We start from the raw sequence: 22507 nt of genomic DNA on the forward strand, positions 1-22507 counted from the left end.
AATATGTTGACAGTAGACCAACAATGATCTTGATTTAATGATAAAGAAACCAGAACGAATAGCTATAACAACCTTTCCTCAAGTGACAAAGGTTAAATCCAATTTTCAGCATTTTAGAAAGAAGTATCCCATAATAGGTGATATATCAGAATATTATCACCTATACTTGTTGACAATGCAATTAAAAAAGTTACCCAAGTATTTGCGGAAATAATGGATACTCCATATAAAAAATTAGGCAATAACAAATCTGGTAAGTAAAACTCAATGTGGCTGGAAAGGTTGTTTAGTAATTAATTGCTACACAAATTGGTTAAATGGTATGGATAATACTTGCACCTATTTTGTGCGGAAAATAAATAGAAACCAACAAAGTATGATTATTTTTAAGTACATACAGGATGTCCCACAGATAACATATCGGTAACGCTGTTGATTTTATAATTTAAGAATGTCTGATAGAGTGTAAAAATCTACCTCTTAAAAAGATTTTTCGCGGAAAAAGCGGAAGAGATTATTTTTGGCATTCAAATAGCCAAGGGTCAAAACTATATTAAAAATGTATCAATTTACATGGTGATTTTTATATAATTAATTATATTTGACTTTCAATCAAAAAATCTATACTAATAGTATAAAAAATAAAATGTATTTTCTTTCAAAGAAATATAATCTTAATCCTAATTTTTGCACTAACAATCATCCTTAATTTAATCTCAAAAAAACTTAACGATCGAGAAAAAAATAGACCATTTGAATGTGGGTTCGGCCCAAAAAATCTAGGACGATTACCATTTTCTTTACAATTTTTTCTAGTTGCTGTCATTTTTGTTATTTTTCACGTAGAATTTACTCTCCTCCTTCCCATAATTTTAGCAATAAAAATCTCTAATTCAGCAAAATTCTCTCTAACCTTAAACCTATTTATTATTATTTTGCTACTTGAATTATAATATATAAGTCTGTCTACAATAAAAATTACTAAATTTTAAAGAAGGCGTAAAATTTGATGTTTTGAAATCGAACAGCATTGCCGTTCCCCTAAACCGTCTAATGTGCCATTCACCCTGGGACACCCTGTATTTAACCTGACAAAAACAGCTCTTGCCCCATAAAGGCACTAATATAAAACAAGAAAATGCTTTTTGAGAAAATATTGGCCTTCCACGTGACGACCATCCCTTGTTTACATCAGCTTATGATTCAGACTAAATTTAGAGATTCATTAGATTTATTTTCAAACCTCGGGTATAACATAACAATTCACGAATTACCCCGTGGTTGCGAGTAAATGATTTTATGTTCGGACAAAGACGTTCTTTAACTACATATTAGATACTGTTAATTTGACTTTTGAATTGACGGTTTCTGAGTTATTGATTGTATACGAGACCGTCCAACGAAGGCCTTGGGTGCGCGTATTAATGCGTTGCAATGACAAGTATAAGTCAGAAGTTAAAAAGAGAAATATTGCGTTTCTCCTACTTTACTAATAGTCCGAACTGAACGTATAGATAGTGCGGTGAAGCATTGTAAAGAGGAGAAAAAATAACCACAAGCTTTGAAAGAAATTTTATTTTATGGTCCCTAACTGAAAAAATAGTTTTAAGTTCAGCTTTTTCTCTTACTGCTTTTAAGATGTTACTTGTATTATCTAGATAGATTGAAAATCTTGTAAAAACACACTCAAGCAATTATCTTTAAGAAAACCAGGAATATTTGTTTAACAGACTCCTATTAATTAAATAAAATTTATATAACGTTGGTCTAGGTATAAAAATATATATTCTTCTTGGGTAGATATAAAACATACTAAATAAAAATTAGTGCACAAACAGAAATTAAAAAAAAAAACAGTTAGTCACATTAGTATATAAAACAAACATTAGTTCAAAACCCACTCTTTAAGAACACCGCATCGATACTGATGACGAAATACTCAACATTTATTTGTTCTTATACAAGAAAATAAGTAAATGGACTTGCAACATGGAATTGCAAGAATAATAATTTTGTTTTTTGTTCTGTAAGTATACAGGGCGTAAAAATCTTAAGTAGAAAAATGGCTTAGTAGAGTTTTTAAGATATTTATACATAAAATAATTCTTAATTATCTATATTACTATTATAGGAGGTCATAAACAGGCATGAGAACTACATTAAATATTATTAATTTGTTTGGCTAAATGAATTAAAAACTTTAAATAAGATCCTTGCACTTTGTGTCTCAAAACCGTAACAAATATTAAGGACAGTATAAAAAGAGCTATTGCCCTTGGAAATTTAGAAATGAAACATGATTTTTGTATTTAGATCAATTGATATATTGTTGAGTGCAGGCAAAGCACTTTCGACCCTTGGGCATCTTCAGTGCCAGTAATAATATATAATATAAAAAGTAGTGAGAATTAAGGTGCAATAAATATTAAAATTCTTTTAGAGCTCACTTGTCAATGGACTTTGGAAATTATAATAAAAAATATAGTAAATAATTAAATAATTTTATATTCATAATTTTTGATTTTTAATTTCCCTTGTTTTGATCAAGAATTTGAGTGGATTTCACCGAACCTCTCAATAAATAAATCTCCTCTAATTCAAGTAACTTAAAGTTAATGAACCAGTCATTAAAAACTACTCTCCTCTCAGTTAAGTGTATCAAACTTATTTTAAAATTTTTCATTAATCAATACTCACCACATTACAGGTCCCTGTATTTCTCCCCTTCACAATAAAATACTAATCGACAAATTCCTTCACTAATGGTTCGCTTTTGAAGTTTTAAATTCGCATTGCTATAAGTAATAATTTTAACGTTCCTAAGTTTTAAACTATGTGACGGTAACTGATATTGGTGTACGAGTTTAATGTTTTATTGAATTCAAAACCATTATAAACGTATCAATTCTCGTTTTTCTAAATTTATTATTTAGCAGCTTTGTAATGAGTCCAACGCCGATGAAAGAAAACTTTCATGTAAGTCATCATCACTTTCATTTCATTGATAAGTGAGTTCTAAAATAATCTTAATATTTATTGCACATTAATCCTTAACTCTCTTATTAAAATTTTCAAAAATATTTATATTACTTCTCACTTCATATTCAGGCACTGAAGATAGCATAAGGGCCGAAAGTGCTTTGCCTGCATTTAACCATTTATCAATTGCTACAAAAAACCATCTTTCATTAAGGACAGTGTGTTTTTGGTATATAACAAAATTTAGGATTTAATATAATTAACTAAATATGGCGCCAGTCTACACAATATTACAGAATTACAATAAATAATCTAAGTACATATAAGTTAATAATAATTATTAGCCTAATATGCTGGTGAAAAATGAAATAATAATGATTTAAAATGAAATTGAAATTAATTAAGACATAAGTAAAGCTGTAAACTATCATAAGTGAAAAATGGAGCGCATAATAAAATTAAAAAGAAGGTTTTTCATTTCAATATTATTAATAGCTCAATTTTCTCACCAGAACGTCAAAATTGCTACATTTTATTTCACTTTTTAAAAATCTTCAGCTTACAAAAAACTGAAAAATATGTTGTACCGGTCTTGTTTTAGCTCATATCTGTTAGCATTGAAGGTTTAATTGTAAAATCTGTAGGAATTAAGAACATGATATAAATGGTAAATTCAACTCTGAATTAAATCTTGGGCAGAAAACAATTAGAAATACACATTGGTAAGTGAGTATTAAAAATATTAAAGAAAATGTCAGTGGAACTATCTAATACAGAAATATTTTTTTTAAATATTAATAATGCTTATTTCGAGAAACGAATTTACTAGGAACTAATGTTTTTGACAACCACTTCAGTGAAAATTATATTTAAGACGCCTAGCGGGAAGAGAATTAAGGAATAAATATTGAAAACACGATTTTGAATACATCCAAGGAAAAAAAAAATTAAAGAATAATTCTATATTTTTTAGAACTCGGGGATCATGAATCCAAATTTTTAAATCAGGAATTGTATAATCTGTATCAGATATTATTAGGCTAAATCCTATCCAATTACACCTAATTTTGCTTAAGGAAAAAATTAGAAATAATGCATTCTACATACTTCTTCAAGAGCAACTTACTGTACTCGCAAAATATTTAAATCAATGAAGAGGGATGTGACAAGCATAGGAATACTATTTCTATTTTTTATTAAACCCTGACGCCCACTATAAAATTACTGCCAAAGGTCTAGAAACAATGCAGAATTTCTCTACATATCTTTGAACGTGTATCAAAATATGAATTTATTCGAAAAATCATATAAACTATTTTGTGAATTAATTCGATTAAAAGATGATGTCGGGGCACCATTTTGTCTAATTAAGGCGTAGGAATGTTAAAATAATTAATATGAGTTAAAATATTGATCATGAAAAATGTGTAGGTGTTTATGCTTTAGATTTACCGAGACACGCGTACCCATGCTATTACAATTGTGACACTATGACTTTGTGTGTGAGGATTTTAGATTTTAATAAACTTTGTCTACAAAAACGATTTGAATACTAATTGTAAATTCCATGTTGCACTAAACTTAGTAAAACAGAAATTCAAACGACAAAAACTAACCATAAAATCTGATACCGGACATACATCTTTTTTGGGTCATCACACACATATAACTTACTGAATTTCAATGGAAGCACCCCTAATTTTCCTTACAACCTCCGGAATGCTGTTTTGCAGACTCTCGTTGGTTGTAAATGCGGTAGTTATTACTTGAGTCATACTTTAAATAAACCCACTTGTTAAAAACGCAATTACAGCTTAAAAATAGTTATTTAAAACGAAATGGTAAGCGATAGCCTCTTATTATTAAAATTAAAACAAGGAAAGCTTTATGGCGAAGCAATAAAAAAAATGCCATCTAAAAAAAGCCACATACCAATTTTGAGTTTTCTTAAATTCAATTCACAGACGTCATTTCATTGTGCTGTAAACAGTGGAATTATTTTTTTATATATTACAGGCAAATACAATTTTGCCACTATTATTTTTAAAGGATAGTTTAATTACCTCAATTTGCTTTTTAGATTATTTATTTCTCTGGTCATACTCTCGTGGGATTCAATCATATCTTCGCATTCCCTCTGCGCCTTACGTTTCTGTGCCTTTTCTCTTGTCACCTCTTCTTCTGCTTCATCTAACTGCCTCTTGAGCGCTTTTACCCTTGCATTGCCCTTCTCAACCTATCAAAATGAATTTAGATATTGACACATCAATATAAAATTTAATTTAAATTACTTGTTCTTTATATTGGTCAGTGTGACGACGTTCATCTTCCAGTTGCATAACGAGCTCTTTGATTCTCTTGTCAAGTTTCCTATTACTTTTTTGCTGAGCAAGACGTTCTTTAGCCTCAACCTAAAATATAATAATAATAAAGATAAGCTCTAAAACATCTTTTTATATATTACTTCAAGTTGTTCTTCAAGGTTGCTAATCTTGCTTTCCAAAGCGGCAATAGTGGCTTTAGTCTTCGTTCTCTGAGCGGTTTCCAGTTCTGCCAATTTAGTTTTTAGTTCCTTATTTTGCTTTTCGAGGAGCATCCTGCTGGACTCTAATTTTTGACTGGCCGATCGTTCACTAGATAAATCTGCGGTGAGCTGATCTATACTTAATTGAGCCTAAAACAAGAGTTTTATTTTTATTTAATTTAGCTTATTCATATATCAAATTACAAAACGCTTCTTCATACCTTTCTAGAACGATCTTGGAGCATTTCGTTGGTGCTTTGTTCTTCCTCTAATTCTTCTTCTAACGTAGCAATTCTGGCCTCCAATCGTCTCTTCTCGTCGACAAGAAGTGATCCTAAAAGACAATATGTGATTATTGTACAAAACTGCAGCTATTTTAAGAAAGTGTAATATAAATATTGATATATTTTTTGCATTTCTACTTAACTATATACAACTAATTAAGTTTGTAACAATAAAACGAATTGCTGGAATGCTAATATTAAATAGCGTTTAAGAATCTTAAACAGACGAACAAACAAAAACCACGAATTCACTGTGATGTTATAGTTATAACTACTAGATAGGTTTTAGATATAAGTGCCAGAATAGCCTTGTGGAAATTGACAAATTTGTAAATAAAATGTCTTCAACAAGAAAAAATATCCCATAGAGTCGTACTTTCGGGCTAACTTGGAAAATGTTTAGTTGTTTAAATAAATGAACTTGTCAATTCTTGCATATTTTATGAAGCATGCTATTTCGTACTATAAACAAACAAAAAATCTTGTTATATTTTTTTTTCTAAAGTGCAATAAAATGGAATTATGGTGATGCGATGAATGCCAAGTTAATCAAAAGAAAGGAAGTACTAAAAATAGTGAAAGGTTTATGGCCTTAAGAGGGTCTCCAAAAGTTGTTTGATGCCCGGAGGAACTTAACCCCTCTTACCTGAAACGCCCAGAGAAGGAATCCTACACAATGCTGCTAGCTCAAGCCGATGTGGGTTCTAGCTTCTTTCTCAACCAAATGAACCAAAATTTCTTAGGTAGTAACTACCCAAGAGTTACCCAACTAAATGTCAAAATCAGTATGGCGCCACCAAGTTTTGGATTTTATATAATCCCAAAGGACGCCCAATATTTATCAAAATTTATTTAGGCAAGTTCAAAACGAAACTTGGAAAACAAAATCAAAGTCAAATTAGTATACACTATTGTTTCCAAATTACCTATGGTATTCCAACCTACTCAACTCAAGTGAAAAACAAATTAACAACAGAAAATAACAATTTATTTAAGTCTTGATTATCACAGAGAATTATGTTATGTTATTTATCGTTAAGAGGAATAATTATTTAAGTTGGTAATAAGGAACCACAACATCACACAAAAAAAATACACAATCAAAGTGTGGTTGTCAAAATAAAATAAATTTTGTTACACCCAAACCTTTTGGGGAATGAAGCTTCAATTCAATTAAACTAATAATTTACATGGCCCGGTATATCCCGCCACGGACATTGACCTAAGCAAAAAAAAAATAACAACCCTAACTGTTGAAGCTTCCCCACTTAAAATTACCCTTTTATTAGTTTACTCTAATATTTACTAGCTAATCTGAGAAAATTTGACATCTTAGGAGTAGTCTGAAAATAAATAATATAACCCAAGTATATACTCGTAGTACTACGAAGCCGGCTGCGTCTTACCTCACAGGAGTCACTTGTCACATATATATGTGCTCTTATCAGTAATATTCAATAATAAAATAGCATGGATTAAATAATGTCAATAAAATTTTAAATAAGCTTATGTATGTATCTCAACTCAAAAGATAAAAGTTGTGATAATAAAAATAAAATAAGTGAATAAAAAAAAATGTTATGTTGTGTCACCTAGCTCCACACACAGCAGACTACTTCATATCCGAGACTCTCCCAGACATCCAATTCCCAGTCAAAGAAAAACTGCAGGCTTCCAAGCTTCACCTCTTCCACTTCACAATACGCCAAGCTCTGGTAGTGGTCTAGGTTAGACGTTAGCTCACAGTTGCTTAAGAATCCCCTCTAGATTAGAGCCAGTAGAGTACATAACCCCAAAACGAAAGCACCATGTGGCATGAAGAAATCAGGTCCGTACAAAAAAAAATCCATTCAAAATCCATGTTATGTAGCTTTGCTAATTAAATTGTCCCCTGCCAATGCCAATCAGAACCGCTATTTTGCCGATGTTCGAGGGCACGTGAAAAATTATTAGGTTTTAAATCGCCATAAAGGCCAGTAAATTCAACAAAACAACAAATTATAGCATTACGCCCAAAAAGTTGATTTACTATCACCACATTTAGTCAATTATATCCCCATATGGGTAAAATTCACACGAATTTCAAAAAGAACTAAAGCACTCTTCACTTCATGACGGCGGTCTGGGAAAAAGGAACGACCGCAGAGGTCAAACCCGTATTTAAGCAATCACGCACAAAGTGTATTGCCAATCGAAATATATAACAAAATAACTTAACTTTTTTTATAAGTACCATAAAACCTTTTATAAAAAATAAATAACAAAATTTGTGGCCCAAGGAAGTTGGCAATGAAAATATGTGTCACTATGACAATCAATTTCGATTTTGCCTAGACCAGCAACTTCTTGCTATCTTCCAAGAAAACTAATATTTACATTAGATAAAAAGAGACAAAAATTAGATAGGTCAGTCCGAGTAAAATCAACCAGCATATCTGGTATGGTCAAGCCAAAATCAGATATTGTACTATGAACAGTACAACATACACAATAATTGTACATGCCCAATTAATCATTATTCGTTATAAAATAATTAAATAATCAATATGGGATATAATTTAAATTCTAAAATATTTCTTTAGTCCAGAACCGGGTTTTATAAGAGTATAAATAAAATTTCATTAACAACCAGTACAATATGAAGCTGAAATGTACAAAACTAAATGTGTCCTTAAAAAAAAGAATACTGTAATTTGAAATGGCTAGAGAACAGAACTATGGGTTACTTGGGAGGCTATTACAGAGAGGGCATTACTAGTATCAATCATTAATATTTGTAAAATATCTATTTTGAAAATATAACTATAATCAGTGCTTTTAATAAAGAGTATAAAATGCCAATTTTAACCTGTAACAAAAGAAGAAATAATACTTTTAATTAGTACAAGGTTATAAATAATTTTAGATTTTTTATTTTTCGCGTGTAATGGTGTGTTTGCGATTTTCTTGTTGCAGAACGAACAATATGTCGAAAAAAGAATGTATCAATGTAAAAATTACCATATTTTAAAGGAAAGTAAAAGTGCACTTGCTCATCATCATTTTGGCATGTGTCATCAATTTAGTTTTGAGGAGAAAGGAATTCTTGATTGTAAACTAAATTATAAAAAACGGTTGGTTGGTAATACGATTCATATAAATACATTCAATTCTGTTCATTTAAATACATGCTGGACCTGAGTAAAGTATAAATTAATATCCTTAATATGTATAAAAGAAATAAGAACAATTAGAATAATAATAAGATAAACAAGAGACTATTTTAAATACTATAGTCATTTTAAATTTTAGTTTCTATACTCGCCGGCACAAAATTCCGCCACCCTGAAATATTGGCCAAGTTTGATGTTTTATAAATTTTTTATTTTTTATCAGATTCTCACGATTTTGCCATTTAGCGAGTTTTTAGATACATTTGTTGTGATTTTTTAAAATCATTTTGTAAAGTAGCATTTTTAGATTAGGCTATATAATACAGGAGTAAAACAAACTGTTGTTTTTATCGTAATTTCAAAAGACCCTGTAGGAAAATTAAGGTGGATAATTCTGTTTACATACTGTTCCTTGTAATCTTTCATGTATTCTAAACATTTCGATTTTTGATTCATTCCATTATCTCATTTCTGCTGCGAGCTGCAAATTTTTTATTAAAACCGCTGATTTGAAGCTTATTTTTAGATAATTAATGTCAAGTTTTCGGTTACAAATTATCGACGTTGGCTAAGGAAGCAATTAATGTGACATAAAGTTTGACAGTGTCACTATTATAATTTGTTGTGTGTCAATATGGTATTAATTCCAGCAGACGCGGGTAGAATTGTTGCGCTAATAGAGGATGGCCGTAGCGAAAGTTATGTCGGCCGTACTCTGAGATTTCCGCGGTCTACAGTTCGAGATGCCTGGAATAGGTATTTACAGACGGGAATTTTTACTAGACGACAAGGCTCTGGCAGAAGGAGAATGACCACTGCAGCTAATGATCACTTTGTCACCATTAGTTCTTTAAGAGATCGAAGATCTACTGCTGTGTGTCTAAAAAATGACTTGCGAATACTTCATGGAGTAAGTGTAAGTGAAAGAACGATACGTAGAAGATTAGCAGAAGCTGGACTTTATTCACGAAGGCCAGCAAGATGTCCACAATTACTTCCTCGGCATGGACAACACCGACTGAGGTTTGCAAGATCGCATTTTGAGTGGACTCTAGAACAGTGGGCAAACGTACTATTCACAGATGAATCCAGGGTTTGTTTAAGGACGCCGGATGGTCGTGAGCGGGTATACAGACGTAGAAATGAAAGATATGCTGACTGCACCATTTCAGAACAAATCTCATATCGTAGCGGTTCAGTCATGATTTGGGCGGTTATTTCTACCGAAGCACGCACCAATCTTGTATTTATTGAAAATGGAGCTCTAACCGCCCACCGTTACATTGAGGAAATCCTTCAAGAATTTGTTGTCCCATTTGCTGAATTCATTGGGAACCAATTTACATTAATGCATGATAATGCTAGACCTCACGTTGCACATGTAGTGAGCGAATATCTGGATGAAGCTGGACTCCCAAGATTGGAATGGCCCGCATGTAGCCCGGATCTCAACCCAATAGAACATCTTTGGGATCAACTTAAAAGGGCCGTTCGTCGTCGTCCTGTACAACCCCAAACCTTGCAAGACTTACGACTAGCGCTGATCGAAGAATGTGAGGCTATTCCTCAAGAAAGAATAAGGAACCTTATTTATTCGATGCCGCGAAGACTTCAAGCTGTTATTGCTGCGAGAGGAGGAAATACACGCTATTAAAATTGTTTTTTTTTAATTAACTTTAGGATATACCTAGTGTTTGTTTCTCCTAATAAAAATACGCTTCAAATCAGCGTTTTAATAAAAAATTTGCAGCTCGCAGCAGAAATGAGATAATGTAATGAATCAAAAATCGAAATGTTTAGAATACATCAAAGATTACAAGGAACAGTATGTAAACAGAATTATCCACCTTAAGTTTCCTACAGGGTCTTTTGAAATTACGAGAAAAAACAACAGTTTGTTTTACTCCTGTATAATATAGCCTAATCGAAAAATGCTACTTTACAAAATGATTTTAAAAAATCACAACAAACGTATCTAAAAACTGATGGCAAAATCGTGAGAATCTGATAAGAAATAAAAAATTTATAAAACATCAAACTTAAGCCAATATTTCAGGGTGGCGGAATTTTGTGCCGGCGAGTGTATATAAAAAAATCTGTATATATACACATAATAACATAAGAGCAACTAACATAATTACCGTATGTGTGATATAAAGTTATGTTTTACAATATCGTACGGGAAGCAATTGAAATAAAATATCTATTGTACTAGCCGTATAAACTACCATGGCTAAACACTAACCTTTGTCCAATAGAATAAAAATAAACAATACCATTTGATTGTAAATAGTACACAACCAAGCCAAAGAATTAGATTTTAAATTGTTGCAATTGTTCTTTGAGTTTTTTTTGTGTATGTAATCATTTGACTATCAAAGAAAAAAATATTTTAGTAGTAATGACATGAGTTGTAAGACATAATATTTCATGGGAAGTTTTTAAAGTATAAGTAGTCCTCATCACTGAAGATTTTAATATCAATTTAGTTAAGTATTTAATTTTCAAAGAATTAGTTTTGGGGTCAGTTTAATATACAATATGGTCAAATGGCCCAATAAAAATTATGTTTTATTTGTTGTATATTAACCCGCCATACACCAGCGGTTAATTTGACCAATTCGACCAGTACGTATTTGCTCGGCAAGATATGCTCGCTCAAATCAGAACCTTTATCCGTCACATACCAGTAGATAAGTTACACCGGTTTGACATACAGATTTAGAGGCGGTACGCGATAAAAAACAATTGTTATTGAATCTGTAAATCTGACGCTAATTAAACACCTTATCTTCACTTAATCATCACATATTTTAGGATACTGGTTATAAAGTTTGGGTTAAGTTTATATACCAATAATTTTTTGCTTTAAATTTGCATTTCGCTAAAGATGTTAATTTTATTATTTTTAACAACGGATAAATAAAAGCCTGGGTTATGGAAAAGGATATTTCAGAAAATAATATATTCTACAGGGTGTTAATATAATATGTAGATAAACTTTAACCATCGAAAATTCAGAGATTGGAGGGACACAAAGTCAATGGTCTCAAATTATGTTTATTTTTAAAAACGATTACACGTGTTTCGCCCTAAGGCATCGTCAGATCTAAAAGAAAGAAGGCAACCCTATTACAAAAACAACAATGCATAGACATAAATTACAATGTTAAGATATGACTTACCGGTAAAGCTATTAGATTAACACCACAAACATTTAAGTTGAAACAAAAATAAATACATAAAAAATAATGCTGACGTTCACATTAAATCCGGTGTCAAAACTAAATAAAATAAAAGTAAACAAAACAAGCAGAATGAGGTTAAGTTGAACGAAAATAGAACGGAAATAAAGCAAAAAATAAAATAAAAAATAAGAAGTGAAATTGTGTCCCTCCAATCTCTGAATTTTTATTATTAAGAGGTCTCTTCGAACCATCGAATCCTCGGTCAATTTAAAAACGAAATGTTCATATGAATATGAGTCCGCAACGGCTTTGTTTTCAAACTAGAGCATATCAGCACTGCAATCGAACTTATTTTATTTTAATTACGAAAAGTGATGAAACCCTGTGATGAAATCTGATAATTTCTTAAAAATGTGAACAGTTGTGTTTCAATTTAGCTTTGTAATTTATCGAAGGGTTATTAAGGGTTACATTAAAAAAAAATGTTAAGAAATTCAAAAATTTGTAATATAATATAACTAAATAATCAGTACTAAAAAGATTAACAGGGGGTGTATTTTTTTCGGTTTTCTATGAATGCCTATAATTTTAAAAGTACTCAAGATCTATTTTTTTAATATTGTTTTTTGAATCCCTGAGCACCTAGTCTATTGCCCGTTTTTAGCTTATCGTTGTTTTTAGGGACACCCTGTATACAGAGTAATGTATACTAACTAACTAACCCAAGCCTATCTATTTAAGATCTTTTAAGGTACTTGAGATACTCTATAACTTTGCTTTCTAAGCAAAATGAATGGAATTAGGCATATTTTATAAATGTTAATTTTTTGACGTATTCAGTTCTTTTATGTCACTCCCAGTCCTAATTTTAAATTGAATACCGGATATATTTCTACTTACTTCGATAGAAAATGGTACTCTAAAAATAATGATTCTCCACTCATAATTTCTAAACAGATGTCAAAAAAATGACTTTGAAATGTTAATAATAATGAAACATATTTACAGTGTTGGCAATGACACAAAACAACTTAATCAATACGTCAATTAAATAATTCCATTTGTTTTGCCCAATAAGCAAAGAAATTGGCCACTCAGAATATGAAACAAAACAAACTAGTTAAATGCAAACCTTTGTTATTGCTAGAATTGATCTCCTCCAAAAGCTCATCCCTTTCAGCCTCCGCTGCTCTCCTAGCCCTCTCCGAACTACTCATATCCTCAGTAAGTTGCAAAACTTCCGCTTCTAAAGTTTTCACTTTCCTTTCGGCCTCCTTACTACTGGCTGCCAGCTCGTCCCTTGCGGCCCTCGCCTCTTCCGCATCCCGTACGGCCTCTTTGCACTGTTGTTGTGACTTTTTCAATTGTTTAAGAGCGTCTTCTTTTACTTTGCACTGTAGTTCGATTTGGCTTTCTAACTCCTTGATGTCACCTTCCAGTTTCTTTTTGAAGCTAACAGCTGCGGCTCTCTGTTTTCTTTCCTCGTCCAATTCAGCTTCGAGGTCTCGTAGCTGCTTGACAATTCCTCTGCGTTTCTCCTCGGCTTGCTCTTCTTTAGCTTGGATGTCGCGTTCGAATTGGGCCCTTAAAGCTTGCATGTTTACTTCGAGGCGAAGCTTGGCGTCTTCTGTAATTTGGAGCTCGTCTTCCAGTTCTTCATTTTGAGCTTTTAGCTCTGCCAGTTGCGATTCCAAGGATCGTTTCGCTTTTTCCAATTCGTGGACGTTTTTGTCGGCTGTTCCCTGGTTATTAACCAGTTCGTCTAGTTCGCCTTGTAGCTGCCTTCTAAGTCTTTCTAGCTCGTCAATTTTCACGTTTGACTCATCCAACTCCCTTTTAAGTGATAGAACTTGGGTCTCTTTGTCGCGGGCCTCTTTTTCCACAGCGTCTTTTTCCATAGCCAGTTGTTCGCTAACCAACTTTTCTTCAGCCAAGATTTTGTCGAAGTTCTTCTGTTTCTTCTCAAGTTCGGCCACTTTTTGCTTTTGAGTCTCCAAGTCAATATTGGCATCTTCTAATTCGGCGGCGATCTTCTTTTTGCTGCGTTCTAGTTTATCATTAGCCGCAGTCAATTCTTCCACTTGTCTTTGCAAAACTTCCAAGTCCTTGGCAAGTTTCTTTTTGCTCTCTTCCAAAATGGCTGCCTGTTCAGCTTCGTCGTCCGCCTTCTTTTTGGCTTCGGCTAATTGAATATTTAAAGTGGCCAATTGTTTTTCCAAATTCTTCTTGGCTTCGTCCTCTTCTTCCATTTGTTCTTGTAAAGCTTCTTTATCTGACTCGAGCTGCCTCAGTTTGGAGCTGAGGGCCAGTTTTTGACGGGTCTCTTCTTCTAGAGCGGCCTGCGCTTCCAAGAATTGAGATTCCATGGTTGTTTGACTTTTTACAGCTGCAGAAGCCCTAGAAAAAAAATGTTTGTAAAGAACACATTTTGGAGAATTTTTGTCTTCCGAAAAACATTATGTGAATGAGGAGCAAAATCGATGAAGGATAGAGTGCTTCAAATATAACTTGAAAACGTCTATATAGTTCTCAGATTTAGGACAATAAATGAATTTTTATTGTTATTTTTATTCCATACAAGAAAACTTGTTTTTACTTCTGCGTTTGAATGTTCCTATATACTTCTATATGTATGTTAAGTCGTAGAGCACAATAAAAAACACTTTTTCCTGGCTACTTTTTTCACCCTAAAATGTAATTTAAAATTTATAATATAATGTTTCGCCTTTTAGCAAAAATCATCAACTTTTTTATGGGCATCATATCAGATTATACCAGTTTTAAATAGTTCTTTTAGGTATATTTTCACCGATTATTTAAAACATTTTTTGGATAAAAATGTTTACGTATAAATCTTTTGAGGACTATTTAAACCTGGTATAATAAATACAATATTCAATAACGAAAAAAATTGATGATTGCTGGCTAAAAGACGAGACGTCGCATCAAGTTTAGATCATCATCATGAGGGGTGAAAAATGAGGACACGAAAAAAAACAATATTTTGCTCTGCGCTTTTAAATAACATCAGCAAAAATAAAAAGATTTTTTTTAGGATCCACTGAAATAACGGAATCTTTCCAGTTCTTAAACAGTATTTTAAAAATCATTAAATGACGCAAATTTAACCAAACTTGTATAGTTTACGATTTTTGAGGTCTCACCCTTGAAATAGCGATTCCCAGTATATTTTGACAAACGAAATTTGTTTGTAGAATATAAGAAATACGCAAAAAATACTAGAGAAGAAAATTTCATTTTAAAATGTTTAAGAAAAAAAATAGCTAATTTATTTATTTTGGCAACATTCTGATATTTCCTTATAGTTTAAACACATAATATATCAAAAATCTTACTTAAGCTCTGCTTGTTCTAGCTGCGACATGACATTTTCGACTTCCTGTTGTAACTTGATCGTTTTTTCCTGCAATTCTACTCTTGAACGCTCGATCTCCGTCAATTTGGCAGTTACCTCGGCCAACTGACTTTCCGCCTGTTTCCTTCTTCTCTCGCCTGGAATAATTAAATCCAATTAATACGTTAAAATACAAAGAAATAAAATTAAGACTTGAACAAATCATCCACTGTCGCATGGATACTGTCCACAATTATTAAAGCTATGATAAACGCAATAGTGGACTAACCCGTGATTTAAAATATAGACAATTTTTTCTTTCCCGAAAAATTGTGAATTACTTTTGAGCATTATGCATTAATTGACACATTAAGATATTTTGTGTGTTGTTCTCATAAACTCAATTAAAAGTACAAAAAAGAAACACTCAAAATCCAGTTTAATAAGTGCTCTGTTGCTAACTAACTCCTTTAATTTGTGTGGTGATTCAAAATTAAGTGCAAAGATTTCAAGGGCGTATTAACCAGCCAAAAATAAGAACTTTTTTTCATATAAACAATGTCCTAACTTGCTTCGTTTTCTAGATACAGTTTTTTAATAAAATCGGTTTTTTATCAATTATTCAAAATCCTTTCAGCCGATTTAAATAAAATTTAATTTAATAATTTTAATTTCCTTTGGTGGGAATAAAATAAATTTAATAATTCCTGTGGCGTTTCAGGGGGCTACCTACTTGATACTTACTTATAGGTAAAATTATGGTACGCTACCGCTTTTTTGACAATTTAATTTTTTTTTTAGATTAGGCGGTCAATAATGTAACTTTCTTGCCTCTTGAGCCTTATTCGTATCTAGCTTTGTTTCCAGGAAAAAATCAAAATCTGTGCCTGGCCCTATTAAAACAAATAATAAATTCACATCGATTATTGAGATTCATTTAATTGCTTTTCAAAATTTAACTTAGCCTAAATAACAGATACATACAAAAGCAGATTTTCATTTAAAAAAAAAAAATAAATTTCTACACTCTGTGCCTAGAAAACGAAACAAGTTAGAACATACGTTTTTTATGAAAAAAACTTCTTATTTTTGGCTGGTAAATATGCCCTTGAAATATTTGCACTCAATTTTGAATCACCCTGAATAGTTGCCCTCAACGATAATCTATATTGCGATTTCATTGATCATCAAAGGTGACATTTTTGGCAGAAGATGAAACCGCAGTTCGCTTACATCTAATCCTTAAACACAGCATATTAAAACTTAAATAAAAAAATAAAAAAAAGTGTACGGTGTTAAAATACATATATAAAGAACGTCGACACGGCTACATTATGAAAACAAAATAAAATATTTAATTTTCCGTATTTCTGAGGAGCAATAAATATTATAATTTTTATTAAAATGGCTTTTAAAAAACGTGTGTAACTCAAAGATTTACATCTGAGAGAAACCTGGTTTTAATTAACTAATTAGAATTAATACAATTGACTACATATTTAATCCACATCCAATATTTGGTGCAGGGTTGGTTTGTTAAGAGGTAGATGTGACCACTCTACATATTTAAGAACTTTTTTAACGTTCGTGTTGAGTGTCATAAATAAATGTTCTGGTAAGTTTTTTCAATATAAATTTATGTTGTCAAAGATATGATGAGAGGTTTTGATAGGCCTGAATGCCCTAGTCGAGGAAAACATGTAACTTCAATTAAATAAATATTTTTATGAGCGTTTGTTTTGTTATACTCTAAAAAAAATTAAAACTTACCTTCTTGCCTACTAGCTGACACGTTTCGAAGGTCTGTGGTCAAATCGGCGTTCTCAGCTTCAAGTGCCTGCTTGGCCTTCTCCAGGGCGGCTTTTTGTTTTTTGACATTTTCCATTTGCTCGTTTAGGGTAGCCAATTCTTGCGAATGCTTGTGCCTCATGTCCGCCTGAGTGGCCTCATGTAAGGACGTTTCTTCTTCCAAACTTTTCTTAAGGGTGGCCAATTCTTGTTCTCTCTTCGAGCGCAGCTCTTGTTGCGCGGCAGTAGTATCTAGGGAGTCCAACAGCTCATTTTTAAGCGCTTCCAGTTCCTCATTAAGGTCGCGTTTCATTTTTTCCGCTTTCGCCCTAGCGCTTTTCTCAGCGTCCAGGTCTTCTTGCAACTCGGTTAATTGACTCTCCAATTCTCTCAGAGCTTTTTGTGCGACCGCCTTTAAAGCGGCTTCTTCGTCGACTTTGACCATGGCCTGAGCGAGTTCTTCCTCCCTTTTGCCTAGTTGCAGCTGCAACTCCTCGATTTGGGTACGCCTCTCGTGCAGTTGGTCTTTTAAGTCATTTACTTCCGTTTCCACTTTTCTTTTTGTCCTATCGGATTCTTGCCTTTGTTGATGGTCCTTTAATAGTCTCTCTTCCAGTTCAGCTATGGTGGCCTCATGTTTGGTTTTTAATTTTGACAAATGCTTGGCTTTTTCTTCCTCCTCTGCCAGGGCCTGGCTAAGGTCATTGGAGCGTTCTTCAAGAATCTTCTTTTCTTTTATGAGTTTTTGATTTGTATCGTCCGAAAGAGCCAAGTCTTCTTCGAGCTTCTTGATTTTTGCATCACATTGGACCTAAAATTAGAAATAGCCTTGTAAAACCCTGTGTTTCGAGATAAGATATTTCATGGAAATATGTAAGTCGTTAAAACAGGGGAGATTACTAACCTACTACTAACTAGGGAGATTGCAAAAATAAATAATTAAAAAATGGCTAATGATCTAAGATCAATAAATGTATTGTGTGGCATTGACAAAATCATGGAAAAAAATTGTTTATTCCCAGCTAATTACGTACGTTAATGACCACATAATTAGTGATTTTCAATCGGGCTTTGGAGAAAATTTTAACTGTGAGCCCCGCTGTAGTACACTCTTAGGTGTACTAGGAGATAGAAGCAAAATATTGTTTAAAATTTAGTTATTGGTGCTAGCTTTTTAGATCTCAGAAAGGCTTTTGAAACTGTGAATCGAATAGTAAACTTGAATAGGATTGGGTGGTATTGATTTGGAGTGGTTTGATAATTCCAAAAAAAATAGAAAGCAGGTAGTTAAAATTATTAATATTTTATCGAAACCTATAGCAAATAAGTCTGGTGTCCTACAAGTACAATATATATAAATGACTTAATGCAATATGTTGAGGATAGCACAGTTTATCTTTTTTTTCAGGTGATGTCCTTTTTTAATTATCAGACAGACTTCAAACAACATTAAATAAAGTTATGAAATCAGTATATAATTGGTATAGTATAAATGATTTAAGGGTGAATATTGGAGAAACTAAGTACACAATTATAGTAAGGGAATAATTTCGAAGACAGCTATCAACAGACCTAAACATAAAACTGGATGAAAATACTAAAGAAAGAGCATCCAAAGTCAATTATTTGGCCATTTGAATATATCAGGATTTAAACTTTAAAGCTCATGGCACTAAGAATAATTTTAAAAAATGCATTTAAAATATATTATTTGTCTAGATGATTATCTTACCTGAGTTTTTGGGCCAAAAAACTATATATAATTCTCTAATATTACCAGATTTTAATTATTGCATTTTATTTCTTTTAAAACAAAGGCCTAGGCTGAAATTGCAAAATAGAGTAATGCAAGTGATACTAGGAAAACCAAGATTGACGCCTATAAAAGATATGCTTGAAAATTTAAAATGGTTGCCTGTTAAAGAGCATCTTACAATGTCGATATTCCAAATTATAATACATGTAATAGAACGGACTTTTATATGCCACAAGTTACCCAAGAATGTGCTCAAAATTCTTTGTTTTTTTAATGGGTCAAGGAAATATAATATGCTGCCATGTTTGAGGTAATTGGGAAATTGTATTAGTTTTTTGCCTAAATAAATGGCAGATAATAATAATTTTTGAAAAAACTCCGTAGAATGTTCAGAATTGAAATATGTAGTATATTTTAATTTATAATTTGTTTTCGTGTACCTTCCTTCAAATTTTATTCATACTAACCACTATAAATTATAGTAGTAGTACCACTCCAAACTACATTTAAGACATGCGATTTGATATGATTGAGCGTGATTTTCAACGTTTATAAAGTTTCTGTGTTATTTGGCAAGTTTTCTATGGTTTTATGAATAATAATAACGTGTTTCCTGCATTTGTTGTTATTTTGGCTATTTGCGCTATTTGAAGTGCGTAAATCTTATATCTACCGAAAATGGTTTACCAAGTTTTTTAGTTTAGCATCAGTACAGATAAGTTAACATTATAAAACAAAATTTTGGAAGCGTTTTTAAAGATTAAAGTTGCATTACGTATATCTTTTATTTTTTCGATCTGTCACTTCGTTTTTTAAAAACACAAAATTTTTTTAACTGAGCCTTATGTAGGACTTTATTCAATCTGGTTGGAAATTAAATATAATATTCAGCCAGGTTTGAATTTATTAAGTTTAAATGTTATACGAATTTAATGAAAGTTAATATATTAAATAATGTTAAATCTCTTTTACCTTTTCGAGTTGTAGCTTCTGCCTGGCAGCCTCTTCCTCTTCCAACTGCTCCTCCAAGTCAGAAATCGTCGTTTGTAATTTCTTCTTTTCAACATTTAAAGTACTGGATCTCTCCTCTTCCTCCTCAATTCTAGCTTCTAAATCATGAAGAATCTCCTCCAACTCTTGCTTCCTGGCCGTGAGTCTTGCCCTCATTTCTTCGGCTTCCGCACACAACTCAACTTCGGCTTGTAGTTGCTCTTGTAAAATAGCTTTTTCCTCTTGGGCTTTCTGGTACTTTGTTTCATACTCCTCCGCTGTTTTAATATGGCGTTCTAATTTATCCTTTACTTGTTTCAATTCATCTTCTTTTTGCATCAGTTTCTCTTCTTGCTTGGTTACCTCGAGAAGAGGTTTAACTTTCGTATATAGTCTCCACCACTGCCAGTTGCGCAGTTTCAAATAGGCGGAACAGTTACGTTGAATGATACGGATGGCGTTTAATTGTTGCACTCTCTTTTGATAGTTACGCCTGGATAAAAAGCCTCTGCAAAAAGCTTGGAAGTTCACTATTAAATCGGTGATTTTGTAATCACGTTCTTCTTCGAGATGAGCCAGTACTCCGGCACGGAAGAAAATCTTGCTCTGACCAATTCGGTATAAGTTCGAATCTAGTTCTAAGCTTTTTATCATTGTTTCACATGCCTTCTTGCCATCCATGAAGCCTTTGTTGATCACGTTAGGAGTAAGCAGTTCATAGCGTTGCCTGAACTCTTGGAACGGAATTCTGTTGGGGAAACCTTGTCGGCAGATACGGATTCCTTCCAAGACACCATTGCACCTCAACTGGTCTAAGACTAGTGGGGCATCGATTTTTCCGGCACGTTTTTCGTGATTGGGAATGATACAACGTACGAAGTTTGGGTTCGTATTTCGTAAAGTGACCATTAAGTTTGCTAATTGCTCTTTGTACAAATAAGACACCGTCCTAAACATTCCCTTTGCTCTTCCAATACTTTCGGCATCCTTCCATATATGTACCACGAAAGGGTCGGTGGAGGATTGTAGAAGGTTCACTACGTTTTCATTTTGAGGATCCATGTTCTTCATAAGCCACTGCTTCGCACAATAATCTACTTTGCCAGCATAATGAATGATTGAAAAATCTGCGATTCCTCTAAAGTCGCTTTTCTTGAATTTGGGATGATCTGAATGAGCATTCACAAGTTTATCCACGAATGTCTTGTCTGTTGCTTTTGGGAAAAGACATTCCTCATCCAACAGAGCCATAATACCCATAGGCTTATCAATTAAATCAATTGTAGGTTGTAAATCCAAGCCAAAATCGATAAATTTCCACTCAATCCCTTCACGCTGATACTCTTCCTGTTCCAAAATAAACATGGTGTGATTGAAAAGCTGCTGAAGCTTCTCGTTTGTATAATTAATGCACAACTGCTCAAACGAGTTAAGGTCGAAGATTTCAAAACCCGCTATATCAAGAATTCCAATAAAACTTGCTCCTTGCCTCTTAGTTCGCCCCAAAGATCTATTAATCCTATTCACCAGCCATTTGAACATTCTTTCGTAACAAGCTTTCGAAACAGCTTCAACGGCAAACTCCACCTGCTCCTTTGTTTGACTTTTAGTAACGAAATCCCGTCCGACTTTAATTCTGGGTTTCAAAAAGGCTTTAGTCATATCCGTGATGCTCAAACCCAATAAATGAGCGATTTTTTGAGCGACAGTGTTATCGGGCAACGTGGCCTGATCGGAATTACGGTCTTGTTTGAACTGCATTTTGCCAAACAACATGACGGCCGAAACAACTCTGAAAATGGCACTGAAATCCTCGGAGGTCATACCCATTATGTTCATGCTTTTGACCGTTGCTTGGAATTCTTGGGCGTCATCCACGCCCGGGACGATGTGGTTATCTTCGCGGAGGAAATTGTACGAACGAGGGTCTTCGAGGATGAATTCCTCTGGAACAAGAAAAATTATATTCAATCTTGGTAATCTAGCAATACAGAGTGCCTGTGTTAAGTGCTACCACTATAGCTGCCTCAAAAATACTAAGAGATAACATGTTGGTTAGATTAGAAAAGAGTGATGCATTTTTGTGATCAAAAAAGTTTCATTTACATTTTGCTAAAATTTCTTCATTTTCGATATGCAGGGGAGAAATTCCTAAAATTTATTTTATTAGTAATAATAGGTATTATTAAAAATAAATTTTAAGTATATTGTTTAAAAAATTGAGACCGGTATCAATATTTGAAAGAATAAAAACTTGAAACTGAAATTGCAAACTAGTCCATATTATAGGAAAGAAGAAAGAATTATGAGCATAACTGATTAGCCATTAGTCCAATCACTTAAAATATACTAATGACAAAAATGTCTGGGAATAATGCATATTTTATCCAACTCAAACTTTTTTATTTCAAATGGGTACCCTAAGTGTGATACATAATTTTAAAGGGCATATAATTTCCTATCTAACCAAACAAAAAAAAAATAAAATCGG

The 22507-nt window shown here is 32.8% G+C and overlaps 1 protein-coding gene across 2 annotated transcripts in view; it reads right to left on the reverse strand.

Annotated features, from left to right (window-relative positions):
• LOC126740819 (myosin heavy chain, non-muscle) overlaps positions 1-22507 on the reverse strand; it is a 54406-nt gene that overhangs the window by 1043 nt on the left and 30856 nt on the right. The window contains exons 7-15 of one of the 2 annotated variants that reach the window (XM_050447011.1): positions 19999-21962; positions 17253-18081; positions 15484-15640; positions 13260-14524; positions 5725-5837; positions 5444-5653; positions 5271-5390; positions 5043-5215; positions 4912-4959 (exon numbers count right to left, since the gene is read on the reverse strand). In XM_050447011.1, the coding sequence (XP_050302968.1) occupies positions 4947-4959; positions 5043-5215; positions 5271-5390; positions 5444-5653; positions 5725-5837; positions 13260-14524; positions 15484-15640; positions 17253-18081; positions 19999-21962 (4844 nt within the window). In that variant the 3' untranslated portion in view covers positions 4912-4946. The remainder of the gene's footprint in view (positions 1-4911; positions 4960-5042; positions 5216-5270; positions 5391-5443; positions 5654-5724; positions 5838-13259; positions 14525-15483; positions 15641-17252; positions 18082-19998; positions 21963-22507) is intronic. The other variant, XM_050447010.1, reaches the window with a different exon arrangement.

Source organism: Anthonomus grandis, chromosome 9 (genome assembly GCF_022605725.1).
Source record: "Anthonomus grandis grandis chromosome 9, icAntGran1.3, whole genome shotgun sequence".
In the NCBI taxonomy this organism is placed as follows: Eukaryota; Metazoa; Arthropoda; class Insecta; order Coleoptera; family Curculionidae; genus Anthonomus; species Anthonomus grandis.